The sequence below is a fragment of the Phascolarctos cinereus genome, unplaced genomic scaffold (genome assembly GCF_003287225.1).
Source record: "Phascolarctos cinereus isolate Bilbo 61053 unplaced genomic scaffold, phaCin_HiC Scaffold_1;HRSCAF=81, whole genome shotgun sequence".
Lineage (NCBI taxonomy): Eukaryota > Metazoa > Chordata > Mammalia > Diprotodontia > Phascolarctidae > Phascolarctos > Phascolarctos cinereus.
This window is the reverse complement of record NW_027555514.1, coordinates 146,985,100-146,999,516: the sequence shown is the minus strand read 5'-3', so window position 1 is coordinate 146,999,516 and position 14,417 is coordinate 146,985,100. Positions and strand designations below refer to the sequence as shown.

At 38.0% G+C, this 14,417-nt stretch overlaps 1 protein-coding gene across 6 annotated transcripts in view; it reads left to right on the top strand.

Annotated features, from left to right (window-relative positions):
• Positions 1–14,417, top strand: part of MAGI2 (membrane associated guanylate kinase, WW and PDZ domain containing 2) — a 701,300-nt gene that overhangs the window by 635,694 nt on the left and 51,189 nt on the right. For 2 of the 6 annotated variants that reach the window (XM_020984501.2, XM_078154542.1), the window contains one exon: positions 5,760–5,848. The exons of the other annotated variants lie outside the window; for them this stretch is intronic. In XM_020984501.2, the coding sequence (XP_020840160.2) occupies positions 5,760–5,848 (89 nt within the window). The remainder of the gene's footprint in view (positions 1–5,759; positions 5,849–14,417) is intronic. 6 annotated transcript variants of the gene reach the window in all.

The following is a 14,417-nucleotide window of genomic DNA, read 5'->3' as shown; positions in this document are numbered from 1 at the left end:
TCTTTATAGACTGTGCATTCCAAGTCAATTCAAGTCAACAAACACTCATCAGGAACCTACCATGTACCAGGCTTTGTGCAAAGAGCTGGGGATGCAAAGAAAGATAAAAACAGTCCCTGACACCAAAGGGCCCATAGGCTAATAGGAGAGACAAGCCAACAATTAGGTACAAACTAGATAGATGCTGGATAATCTAGAGATAATCTCAGAGGGAAGGCACCAACATTAAAGGGAATAAGGGAATGCTTCTGACAGATGGTAGAATTTGAGACCTGAAGGAAGTCAGGGAATCCAGGAGGAAGAGAAAAGTTCTGACGGATCCAAAGCTATGATATTCACTCATGTAGGAGATTCTCCAAACCCCAACAGTAACAAAAATCTGTGCTCAGCAGCTTTTAGTGGAGGACAGTTGCCTGGGGATGCTGCATGACTTGTCTTGAGTCACTTATATAGCCACTGAGTCAAAGGAAGGACTCAAACTGAAGTCTACTAGATTACAAGGCCAGGCCTGCTGCCTTTCAGAAGAACATTGTGTCTAAAAAGATAGACCTTTTGTTTCGGGGGTCAAGTTTGGAGTGACTAAGAAACGCTATGAAATTTCCCAAAGATAATATGACCTACTTTCATCTTCCTGTTCAGTTCTGGGCCCAATTGTCCATCCCATGTCTATCCAACATAACCTCACTGATGGACTGACTCTATTACTTATGTTATATGAGCATTCTTCATCCATTTGTGTCTGTGTCTGTGTCTGTGTCTGTGTCTGTGTCTGTGTCTGAATAGTTGGGCCAAATTCTTAAGGCTGGCACTCCATATAGTTCTATTCCAATGGCTTATCAAGACACAGAGGTGACTCTGGGTTCTTGAAAGAAATGCCAATAGAGCAGAAGCTCTAGAAGATTTTACAAAGCTAGAAAGTGGCCCTGTCCGGCTTTCTGAGGATCAGCCTAACTCAAAACAGAGACATTTGTGGAGTTTACTATAGCATTCAATAAATTACATCTAGCCCCAGAACATTACAGAATCTCCTAAACACTGAAAAAAACATATAAAATAAATTAGACCCTATTGTTAGCAACAAAAAAATCCCAGGAAGAGGCTATTAAACTCTTTGAGTCCTAGCTTCCCTCAGCTTCCCATTAGTACTCAACTAATTAGTGGAAATGTTGATATTAAAAGGTACATTTCCCAAACTGTGCTAAGTTCAGCCTCATAAAAAGGTGTTGGACAATATGCACTTCCAACAGTCAAAGGGGGAATCTGGAGAAATGGGATGGAGATTTAAGTCACCAGGAATTTTATATGTCTTGTGGGAATGGCCTTACATCTAGTCTTGTCAATGCTTTCCACCCCACTCAAACAAAAGTTTAAGGCCTTCTCCCAGCCTGGTCTCATTCTGACTGACACAGGAGCTTTTCCCTGTTCTGACCCAGGCTGACTTGCTCCTCTCCAAGCAATCCAACATTCCCTCCACTCTCAGAGCAATCATTCTAATGCCAAGTTTATAGACACAAGATTAACCTCGCCTGCTGACGCTCAGAGCTCCTGAGCTGAGATCCACCACCCTCAGCTTCTCTATTAGCTGAGACCACAGGTGTCCCTCTCCATGCCCAGCTAGTCCTGTCGGTTCTAAAGTTCTGCTTGGAGCTAATTCCTCCTTACAGCCATGGTAATAAATCCTATAAAATGACCACCAACCACCTCACTCAAGGAAAAGCAAGTATAGCTAACAAACTGACTAGTTAAGGTATCTCTTGACTAGGGCCACACGGGCTGACCACCTGAGCCAATCCATGTTCTTTACCTTCTCTCTCAATGTAATCTGCCTTGGATTGATTGATAACAGCATTTTCTGACCTCGCAGGTAATTAAGCTCTCCAGGGCTTGATTCTGCCCCCAGTTTGGATTCCTAAAGAAGAAATCCACCTTTGGCTCTAGTCTGTGGTACACATGCGCGCATACACACACACACACACACACACACACACAAATGGAGAGGTAAAAGAAGTACTCACTACATAAATAAGATATGGAACGGTAGTTTATTCCTCCACAGAAAGGAGGATGTCAAGAAGTAAAGAATTATAGAATGATTAAAACAGAATCCAGTCATCTATCGCTACTAGTACAATTCAGGCCTCTTTAGGACACCAATAATTTTTTTGTGAAGCTGCTATTTCACCCCTTCTCTTTTGGCCTCCGCTGAGCAGTCCAGTCAAACACCAAAGGAGAAATTCTTTCCGTCGGCCTTCCTTTCTCTCTAATGGCACACTTTTTCTTTGCCACAAGTCTGCTCCCACTGCCACTTCACTTGCAACTTCCAGCAGGCTCTGTTACTTCTTCCCAAAACTTACAGGCCCTGCAGGAGATTTTGATGGTCATAAGGTCAATGCTAAATGAAGGGAACACCAAAGGAAGCAAGAGACCCCAAATAAGCCTGAGAAGTGGAGGCACAACCACTGTTACGACAGGGGTAGAGAAAAGTCAGGTAGAATTTTTTTTGACTTCCACCCTCCAGCTATCTGACTTAGAATTTTTAAATTCCAATTTAACCCAATTAGTCTGTGTCCCCAAATCTTATTACAGTGACTGCTCCCTCCACCCAAAAAAATCCCAAGGAACCCATGAACAAGTTGGGTTACTTACTCACTCGGGAGATCCATTTTGCTTGTCCTATAAATGAAATGAAGGCAAGAACTAAAAGACCAAATGAAGCATCTGGAATTTCTTTCCTTGCTTATTATACATGTCTGCCCGCCACAAAAGCACTGATCTTCATTTGTTTACCTCTGCCAAGCTATGTTTCCTCTTTCTACAACCAAAACATTTGTTTAATGATTAAGTAGTAAGCAGTCAATAAGCATTTGAGCATCTTCTATGAACCAGGTTCTGAGCTAGGAAAGAAAAATCCAAAGGAAGAAAAATTAAATAGCCTCTTTTTTTCAAGGAATTGACAACATATATTATAGAACAGCTAGGTGGCACAGTGGATAGAGTACCAGGGCCTAGAGTCTTATTCTGATGCTTCATCCTAGTGTGCTTGGGTTCTTGAAACATGCCAGTACAGTGTAATCCCTGGCCAGTGCTCCCAGCAAAAGGGAAACAACAGCAACAATAATAATAATAACAATAACAATAATAATAATAACAAATATATATATAAAACACTTAGTATGTGCTTGGCACTGTGCTAAACACTTTATAATTATTATCTCATTTGAATGGGACAGTTAGGTAGCGCAATGGATAGAACACTAAGGCCTGGAGTTAAGAAGACTCATCTTCCTGAGTTCAAATCTACCCTCAGACACTTACTAGCCGAGTGACCATAGGCACTTCACCTTGTTTGCTTCAATTTCCTCATCTGTCAAATGAGCTAGAGAAGGAAATAAACCACTCCAGTATCTTTGCCAAGAAACCCAAAAGGAGTCACAAAGAGTCACATGTGACTGAAAACAACTGAAATGGTAGATTGAAATGCATATTAATGTATGCAGAATACATATAAAATAAATACCAGGTAATTTTGAGAGAGAAGACATTAATACCTGGATGGATCAAGAAGGGCCTAATATAGGAGGACACTCTTGAGCCAAGTCTTGACATGTTAATCATGTGGAAAAGACTATTGGTTTTTAATTCCTGATTTAGCTAGAAGATCTCAGATAGCGATCATAATTGGCAACTTTCAAGCTCGAACATGAAATGTACTGGGTTTTAGGTAGACTCATTCTCATTTTCTTTGCATGTTTTATTAAGCCAAAAGTAGTAGGAAACAATTACTTTTTGTTTTCGTACTTGACACCTACCCCACAAAATAATCCACTCAATACTCATTTCCCTGCTATTTCTTTCAAAAACAGCCTGTGCTTTTTAATGTGACCTTCTATACCTTGGCCTTCCCAGGACACTTGTCTTTCAGGCACTGGGAAGATCTTGTAAAAACTAAATGAGTTGTTTCTCTGGGTGACATTTAAAGTAGGGCAGCCACTTTTGCTCAACCACCTTTGCACAAGATTACTTGCATTCTGACGAGGTAAAGCAGGCGACTTAATTAATAAATTCTGAAACTTAATTTGGGGTCTGACATTTGTGATTAAACCTATCTTCCATACTACAAAGATGCTCTTTCAGTTCAATTTAACAAACATTTATTGCATATCATAAAAAACAGTGGCCAGCCACTAGGTTCAAATCAAAAATCCATGTTAAGCATCAGCTCACACAAAAACACATGTACCTTTTTTATGTTTTTCATTAGATCAACCGATTTATATCTGTTTTATATGGGGAAAAGCAAATAACAAATTCAGGTTTCACATTATGAAGTAACTGAACATATTGTACATCTTATCCTTACGAGTATGCATATAAATGCAGTATAAAGGAAGAAATGTTTTCTATTAGAAGAAATTCAATTTTTAAGTCAAAATAACTTTGAACAATTTTCAAAAATGTTTTGCTGTGTGCCTTACCTTGCCTGATATAGACAGTGGTTTAATGGGAGTTGTCATTGGGAAGAGTATATCAATATAAGCTTTATTTGACCTGAGAGCAAACAAACTCTAAAGTCTGGTATAGAAAAAAATACAGTGCATAGAGTAAAAGGGAGGAAAAGAAGTTTTCAGCAGCAATCTGGTTAATGTTTCCATTGTAGATTAGCAAAGCTGTTGATTCAGACTTCCAAGTATATTATCTGTGCTGTCTCTATAGATCACATTAACCAGCCATATTTCTCCTTTTCAATGTGCTATAAAGACATAAACAAAGAGTAATCTGTTAATTCATTGTATGCGGGAACTAAATGTATCGAGGGATCTCCTTGTGTGAGTACTCTCTCTACCAATGCACATCTAAACTCATCTATAACTTAGAGTTAAATTGCCTGCAGCCCTAAGAGGCTAGGCATCTTGCCCATGGTGATGCAACTTGAATGTATCAGAGGCAGGATGTGAACACAGGTCTTTGTGACTTCAAGACCAGCCCTCTCTCTTTGCCATCATTCCACCTTTTATTCACATCCCTCAGTAGCCTATTATTAGATTATTGACAGAGGAAATCCAAGCATCTTTTCCGCTAGATACTTAAAGGCCTATAATCCATATACTGAACATAGATCAAAGCAGACATTAAAACTTTGGCATCAAAGCAAAGCCTTTTTAGATGAGTGAGTTCATATCCTGAGGTTTCAGGGAAATTTGTTGCTGCATTCTTTTTGTTTGTTTTAGTTTTTTAATCAAAAGAAATTTCAACAACTGAGGCCACAGTGAATTTTAATTATAATCAAGTAAATTGGCAGTAGGATGAGATAAAGGGAGGGAAATGTCAAAATAAGAGATTATAATGAAAGACATACACGGAGCCTCTCAAATGAAATCATTACTGTGATTGACCATCCAAGTGATAGAGGTGATGCCCTGTGAAAGCATTGTTTCTTATGAACACCTTCTATAATGGACTTGAATTTCAAAAATTATCTGAATATTTGCTACTCCTTACAAGCACTTTAAGATGTCCTCAATATTTTGGTAAAATCTATTTCTCATATACATTTAGTTCAGTCTTTTGCTACTTTAACTTATTGCATGCCTGTCAGTATCAGCTTTACTTAAAGACTTTATTCCTGCTACCAAGTATTTTTTATTCAACTATTCTAAACATACTAAGAAATCTTTGTTCTAACAGTAATAATATATCTTTTGTCACTGGTTCTGTTAATTCTAATGATTGGTCCTAGGCTGTTCCTCCCCTTCCTTTAGGAATGGTACCTTCCAGTCTCTCCATGTGCATGAAAAGTGACAAGCATGGGTCCCCATATTTCTACTTATTGGGCCACCCTAAAGACACGGTTTGTAAAATCTGCATGAATATTATCCTTCTCTAATAAGCTTTGTTTTCATATGTTTTTTTAACTGTTTTTAATGCTCCCTCTCTCTGAGTAGTTTTTCTAATTGGTATTTTATACTGGCCAATATACAGTATTTAAGTAATTTAAGAATTAGTAAGGATGTCATTTGTGGTGGGTGTTATAGGAAAATGGAGATAGAAAACCCTATCGATATGCTATTTATTATGACTAGAGGTATTATTATAATTCCCTGGAGTGAGGAAAAGAAAATATGGTACATTGAACTTTGAACAGAATCTGGCCACATTATCTCGATTTAGTAACTTCACTCAACCCCTTTGAGCCCTGGATTAGATTACCTCAAAGGGCAATAAGACATTTATCCAGTACAGTCTTTGGAATAGTTTTCCCTTGGTCAGTAGGGTGGAGGAGGGAGGAACAACGGCCTAAACAATGACCCTAGAAATATTAACAAATGGCCTGGCTTCATGGCAAATTGCCCATCATGCTTTATGAAGGTTATCCAACTCTGAGTATTACTTTCCACCCACTTTTCTCAACAATACATTAAGCTGAAAGCTTTGTGTATTCATTAGAGATGTCTCCTTGAACTACTTGCCACATTTTCCTCAAAACATTCAAAACTGTTAGTTATTTTTAGCATACCATTTGGCTGTATGTTATTTGGACAAAATACCTTATTTAGAAGGAAAATGGGTTATTGAATAATAGCCTTGCAGATGAGATTCAACTAGCTTTTCACCCCATTAACTTATTTATTGGACCAGCTCACATTTCTTCTCTTACTTCTACATTTACACAACTATCAAGAGAGATCCACCTGCAGTCTTACACCAAGAGAGACATTTGTTATCAGTCTGGTGGTTTTAAAATTGAAACCCACATTCCTGTGTCTCCACAACATTGTGTGCTTATATAGATGTGAATCTGAGTAACTCATCTTTCTGTACTTGTTATATTCATCCATCACTCATTATTACGTCCTGTCCTAATAGCCACCTTCTTTATTACTTCCAACACAAAGCTCAGCCCCTGAAAGACCATTCCCATTGTCACAAAGAAGTTTGGGTTTTGATTTTTCCTCCATTTGTTTGTTTTTGTGATACCTATAATTAGTGCAGAGAACTCCTGTTGATGAAACCTCCTTTATGAATAAAAGAAACTAAGACTTTAGACTTCAGAACAGTTGCAGATCCACTTTGGTAATTGAAACAAAGAGGTAAAGTACAAATTAACAAAATAAATTGATGCATTGACGATGTCTGACAATGCCCCATTCCCCACCTACAGTCTTTCACTTCTCTACAAAGAGGAGTACATTTCATCACCATTCCTCTGGAATCAAGATTGATCTCCCCAAATTCCTCATATTTGTGAAATCTTACAGCTTAGTACCATTCCATCACATTTATATCCCCAATCAAGGGGTATCAACTTTGTTTCCAATTTCTCGTTGCCACAAAAAAAAATGTTGCTATAAATATTTTAGTATATTTGGGACCCATATCCTGCTATTAGGGATCAAAGAATATGAAGAATTTTAGTCACTTTTCTAGCATAGTTATAAATCATTTTCTAGAATGGTTGGAACAATTTATTACTCCACTAATAGTATACATTTTATTGTACCTCTCTTCCCATGGCCTCTTCAAAGCAGATTATTTCCATCTTTTAACTTCTGCAAAGTTCTTTTCAAGGCAGTTTCTCTGACTTTTCTCTGAAAAGCTTTTTCCCATTATTGAAGCCCCTCCTGGTTATAGGCATAAATGTAATATTCTCCCAAAAATAGGATTAGTCTCTAGGAGAGTGAATTATTTAGCCAACCCATGCTGCTAAATGCTTCTTTGCCAGACCAAGTGGTGATGCCAAATATATCCTGTCCCAATCATTTCCTGCCAATGTTTCCAAAAATTGGAATTGTCATTTTCTCATATCTTTGTAAGTGCTTGTCTCCCAAAAATACGTTATAGTGCAGAAGAAAGCTATCTATGAAATAAAAAAGAAAGTCAGGCCATTTATTAAGAGTAATACTCCAGTGAAAAAGAAAAATCAGATTTTATTAAGGCATAGTTGTACAATATTCATTGGGGAAATCTAATAGAAAGACCTCAGCTTAAAGTAGAGCAAAAATTCGATTTCTCTTTCTCAAAAGAAAAAAAATCTAGATCTACCATGTGGCTTTATTTCAAATAGTCCTGGGAGAGTTATAAAGGGTATGTGGGAAATTAATGTGAGGGAAGGGGGAAAAAAAACCCTTTACTGAGTCACTGAAATGATTAAATGAATTGGGGAAATCTTTGTGGGCTCATTAACTACCCCAGAAGTCTTTGCCTTTGGAATTGTGAATTACTGTTTCTTCAAGTAGTGTCCCACAGGAACAAAGAAATGCCATATCTGTGAACATAGACATAGTTTCAAACTCACCACTTTCAGTAATATTAGTCTGGGGCTTAAGAAGTAGGCTCTCAGCTGCTCTGTCCCACATGAGGCCTAGATCAATGATGAAGCAAATTCCTGGGGGGAAAAAGAGCCAGTCTCTGCCTGGGACCACAGAGGTATCCAAGTTTTCAATCAATTAATCAATAAACATTTATTAAGTACCATGTTCCAGACATGTACTAAGGGCTGGAGTTGGAGAAAAGCATATCCAGAGTGGATTGGTACCAGGGTATTTGTGGAGCACCAATATCCAAGCAACTGAGATTAGTGGGGAAACCAGTTAGAATTGATTAGGGGCCAGAAAATTCTATATTAGATTAGGAAGCCAAAATGAAGAGGATACCAGGGAGTTAATAATTTTTCTAGCTCAAACTGGCCCAAAGCTTTGACCTTTTTTAGTGTTATTGTTTGTATTCATCCATAGCCATCTGGCATTCACGTTCTGGCATGGTCATGGGTAAGGTTTACCAAGCCATTTCCTAACTCAGCCACCCCATGCAGCAGCCATTGCAGCACAAATGGAGAGATCATAGATCAGCCACTACAGCACTGTCTGTGTATCTTGGTTTTCCTGTGTCTAGAATGGAGTGATCCTGTACATACCTATGACAATATCTTGAGGTTTAATTAATCTAGAATTTGTGAATAATTTTCAAAGCACTTTGAGATCTCTTAAAAAAACAACCCTTTGGGTGGTCACTAAATTAAATACTAGGCAACAAAGTTTCAATGTTAAAAGTTTATATGGTAGATGCAATTCATGATTCATATTCAACACATGAACATCTTATAATATGTAGCTGGCAATGAGATGGCAAAAATAAGGGACTTCCCCGTTCACAAGACAGAAAAACACCATGTTGTCTGGGGGATGGAGATCCCCTGGCCATAGGGCAAGAGATACTGCCCTAGAGGCAGGGAGAATTCTCATCCTGACAGATGGTAATATCTGCTGAAAGTCAGAGAAGCAAGAGAGGTCTTGTTTACTCCACAAAGTCACAGTGGCTATTGCTGCTAGTACTCAGTGAGAGAGGGTCCCAGCCTTTTCAAGCACAAAAGGGAGATTTGTTCCTAGCATTCTTAAATCCCTAATGTTACAAGTACCAAATATGATATTTTTCAGGTACATTATAGGTTTAAAAGGCTCTTGTGGACTGGCCTGAGAATGTACCCACCTTGGTATGTTATTTAGATTGAGTTCTAAATCAATGACTTTGTGGAACACATACTGTGTGTAAGTAGGAGACTGGCTGCATCTGAAATAGGTAGATTAAATTCATTGAAATAGTGAGGAATATAATTATGCATAGGGCTTGAATGTGCCATTTTTGTAAACAAAATTCAGTTTCTTGACCTTGGTGCAAATCACTAATACAAAGCTACTCTGTGTTATCTTCCAGGGATATTAGTAGATCAAAAACAATATGGAAGGTACTGTATCCCTAGTTGGTCCTTTCATCTATTTGTTAGGAAATAACTCCCTCCCCCACCTACACACATACTTTGCAGTTCCATCCAATGCCCTTTTTCTCCCATCAACTTCATACATCTTATCTCAGACTGGACGAGATTTTTTCAGGCTGACCGGAATCACAGCTAAAAGAAACCTTAGATATCATCAAATCTACCTCCTACAGGTGTCTTGGTAATGCGAATAGTTCAGGAGACTTGGAGTCAGGGAAATGTGAGACCAAATCCCACCGCAAACATTAGCCATGTGACCTTGGGCAAGTCACAACTTTTCTATGCCTCTATCTCCTCATCGGGTTCAGTAGCTGCAAAGATCTCTGACAGCTCTAGGTTTCTGGTTCTCTGATGTCCCCCTCTCCATTTTAAAGTTGAGGGAACTGAGGCCCAGAAAAGTGAGGTGACTTGCTCAAAGCCAGCCAGGTCGTTAAATAGCAAAGCCCGAATTCTGAATTGAATACTTCAAGGATCTGTGATTTTACAGTGTGTTTGCAAATACATTGGAAACACTGGTTTGGAACCCTGGATTTGGAGTCAAGAAAACCTGGGTTTAAATCTTTTCTCAGATATTCACCGACTGTGTCACCTTTGGCAAATCAGTTCATCTTGCCGTGCCTTGGTTTCCTCATCTGTAAAATTAGGAGTTAAACTTAGCCTCTGAGATCCCTCTGAGCTCTAGCTCTGTGATTCCGTCTCTATTCCCTCCACCTCTTTATAAGAACCCCCTTTGGCCTTGGTATATATGTTCTTTCAGATATGTTGTCAGCGTGATGATGAGCCCCTCTGTATCTGGGATACCATCTCACCTTGAGCTTGTTCTTGAAGCTTGGTAGGTCTGGCACAGCTTGTGCTTGGTTGGCAAAGTCTTTCCAGGTCACCTCCAAACTCACATGAGCCATTGGAACAGAGGATAGAATTAGAACTCTGTAGATATTAAATACTTCAGTATTCAAAGGTATAAGAAGTTAGATAAATCTCTCTCCTTGTTTGCCCTTAGACATACATATCAAATCACACTTTCATTTTCCTAAAGGCTGTACCTCACTATTTAATGGGACCCTAAGAGATTATTTTGTTAATATGACTTATCTCTTTGCAATTTTTTAAAAACCTTATTTTATTTGCTTTCTATGATTAGACTTCTTTATATTAAATTTTCTTTTAGCAAAGGTACATCTGTATTGTATTGGGGGATTTGTTTTTCTTGCAACATGTTTATTAAGTAGTTTTAGAAAATATTTGGAGATTAAACATAAATTTAACAATACCTAATTATTGTACCTACACTTTCTTCTCAGTTCTCCCTTAATGCCTTTTGCAAAACTTTATTCTCCTAGGCATTATAGCACAGTGGGCAGGGCGAAATAAATTCAGGGCATTGAAGTTCGTAATTCATGATAAAGACGGTAGTGTAGCATTTTGGAGCATTTAATATTTGCTGTGTGCTTTGTAATAATTTTTATTAGTTATTCTATTAGAGGAGTTACCTTGGCGAGTAAGGCTATGGTGAGAAATAACTAATGTTAATGATTGTAAACCACTTGGCAAAGAAAAATTAAGTGCCAGATAAGCAGTTAATAAAAACCCATTTCACTAGCATTTATTAGACAAGCATAAATATACATATATCTTCTCTGGTTTTCTGTCATCTAAGACAATGCTACTGACATCTTTGTAGCTCACACATATGAGTGTAGAAGGGCAGACTGATTGATTAAAAAAAAGAAATGTTTCCATATTCAAATGAGAAAATGTAAGTTACATGTTTGCAAAGCTTAAATCATCTTTAAAATATCAGCTAACATCATTATGATTTGTATTCAGAAGATATCAACAACAGTCAATTCATGGTTGTTGGCTATAAGCTCTGTTCGCTGACCACCACCCCCTTCTCTTCTCAGGGTCCTTGACACTTGGATTACAAATAAGGCCAGCTCTGATCACAATCCTCTATATTGGCTAGTGATGGTACAAAAATAAGTAGAGCATAATTCCTAGTCTTGGTAAACATAGGTGGATGCAAAACATACACAAATAACCATAATACAGAATGTAACTTGATAAATTTATTTTGTATTTTGTTTGATAATCTATCCCACGTGTAAGCATATGTTCGTGTGATTTGTCTTCTTCTCCTAAAAGTATAGTAAAGGAAACTCTGTTTAAGTGAAGGTTCTACATATTTGTGTTCTGGTAAATCTAAGTTTTGCTTGCATGCAAAAAGTGATTTAGGTGGAACAGTGGATAGAGTGCCAGGCCTGGAACTCATCTCCATGAGTTCACATCTGGCCTCAGACGCTTACTAGCTGTGTGACCCTAAGCAAGTCACTTAATCCTCTTTACCTCAGTTTCCTTATCTGTAAAATGAGCTGGAGAAGGAAAGGGCAAACTATTCCAGTATCTTTGTCAAGAAAACTCCAAATGAGGTCACAAAGAGTCAGACACAACTGAAAAATGACCAAACAACAACGAAAACAACAACAGTGATCTCTGTTGAGAATACTGGAAGTTTTGCTTTAAGATTCCGGGATGAGTTGTGTGCTACAAAAGATGCCGTTAGTGGTATAGTATCCCTGGATACCTTATAATGAGAAGCAGAAAGAGTAGACTAAAGTTATCTCTTTCTGGACAGGATTGTGCGCATGCCTGCCAAAAGGGAAAGGGGCAAAACCTAAAAAGCCTCAAGATGGCTTGACTTTGCGCTATCATAATTCCATTCAACAAGAATTTATTGAGTGCCTCTTGTTTTGGGCCCCATGATATCGCTGGGGGTAAGGATAGGGCCTGGACCTATGATTTTACTGGTATACGGTACCCTAAGGTGAGGAAATTCTTTCAACCAATGCAGGTCAGCACCTGTTCTGCAATTTAGTGCAATTAGTGAATTGCCTAGAAAACTGATTAGTTAAATGACCTGTCCGAGTTCATAGAACCAGTATATCTTAGAGGCAGAATTTGAACCACAGGTGTTTTGAGGCTCAATTGAGATAACGGAGGAAAAATGCCTTGCAAGCCTTAAAAAGCTATATAAATGCCAGTTATTTGCATTATTATTATTATCCTACATTCACCAGGCCTCGGGCCTGATGATTACTTCATTCCCTGAACCTTCTACCTGACTCCTGCTGAGTTCAAACAATATTTAGAGAACAAAATAGAAATGTGCTGGTGAATGTTTTTAACGGGGAAAAAATGGTTCTCTCAAGCCAGTAAGTTATCTCCAGAACACCTTGACTTGAACCCAGGTCTTCCTGACACTAAGGCCAGCTCTCCATCACTATGCCAGTCAGTGAGAGATACAATAAAATACAGCAAGGACTCCCCTCCAGTGAGGAGATGGGATATATGCACACAAAGTTATAAACAGTGTTAAGAGTAGGTGATTAAGTACCGAATATGTCACACAGGCAGAGAGTAAGTGACACCAGAGGGCAGAGCTAGAAAGATAAATGTGGGCCAATGGTACTTTAATGCCAGTTAGGAAGGTGGGTTGTGAGATGGGTTTTGAACCATATGTGGGCTTTAACTAGGGAGAGAAAGAGGGGAGGGCATTCTAAGAAAGAAGAAAAACACAGGAACGGGTGAGGAGGGGGAGAGAGATAGGCATGTTGTTTAGGGAAACAATATAAAGAATGAGCTGACTGAAATGAAAGTTTCACGTGCAAGAGTGGTAGAATATCAAGTTAGATGGGTATTATGGCAAAGTCTTATACCAGATTTTGGATATGAGAGTGAGTCATTTGATCTTGTTGAATACTTTATTAAAAACATTTAGCAGCATTATAACCAAATAAATTTTATTAGTAACTATTTACATTTGAATTAATTTCAACATAGAAAGTATCACAATAATTTTTCAGTCATTCCAAGTCCCCATCAGGATGTTTATTTATCCGTTTATTCTCATTCTTTTTTTCCCTTTTATATGGTTAAGGTGTGTACTTCATTGTTCTGGTCTTGGCTGTTTTGTATTTTGTTTTGTTTTGGTTTGGTTTTGCTTCGTATTATTTCACAAAAATCTTTCCTCATTTCTTTGTATCACTCATGATTAATTGCGTTGTGGCATTCCTTTATATGAATAAACCACAATGTATTAAACTATTCCCCTATTACTAGACGATGTTTGCTTTCAGTTATTTGCAATTACATACAATATAGCTATGAAAAATCTTTGAACAGATAGCTCTTTTTTTGTTTCTAATTACACTTTCCCAGAATATTCCCCAAAATGAATTATTGTGTCAAAGGATTTATTATCTTTGCAACTTTCTCTGTGCACAGCCAGACTGCTCCAGAAAAAAAAAAACTACCAATTTTCAATTACACCAGCAATGACTGTATATACCTATTCCTCCACAATCTATCCAGCATCAGTTGTTTAATTATTTTTTACAGTTTCATGTCTGTGAAATGGCACTGCAAAGTTATTTTAATTTGCAATTCTCTGATTATTAGCAAGGTTGAATTTTTAAGTGGATGCATTTTATCTTAATCCCCCAAACAAAGGAGACCTGAGACATTTTTGAACAAGTAAGTGACAGAGTGAAAGTGTTTTAGGCAGTACATAAGATGGATTGAAGGAGAGAGAGACTAGAGATTCTTACAATAATACAGACATAAAATGACCAGGATTTGGACTGGA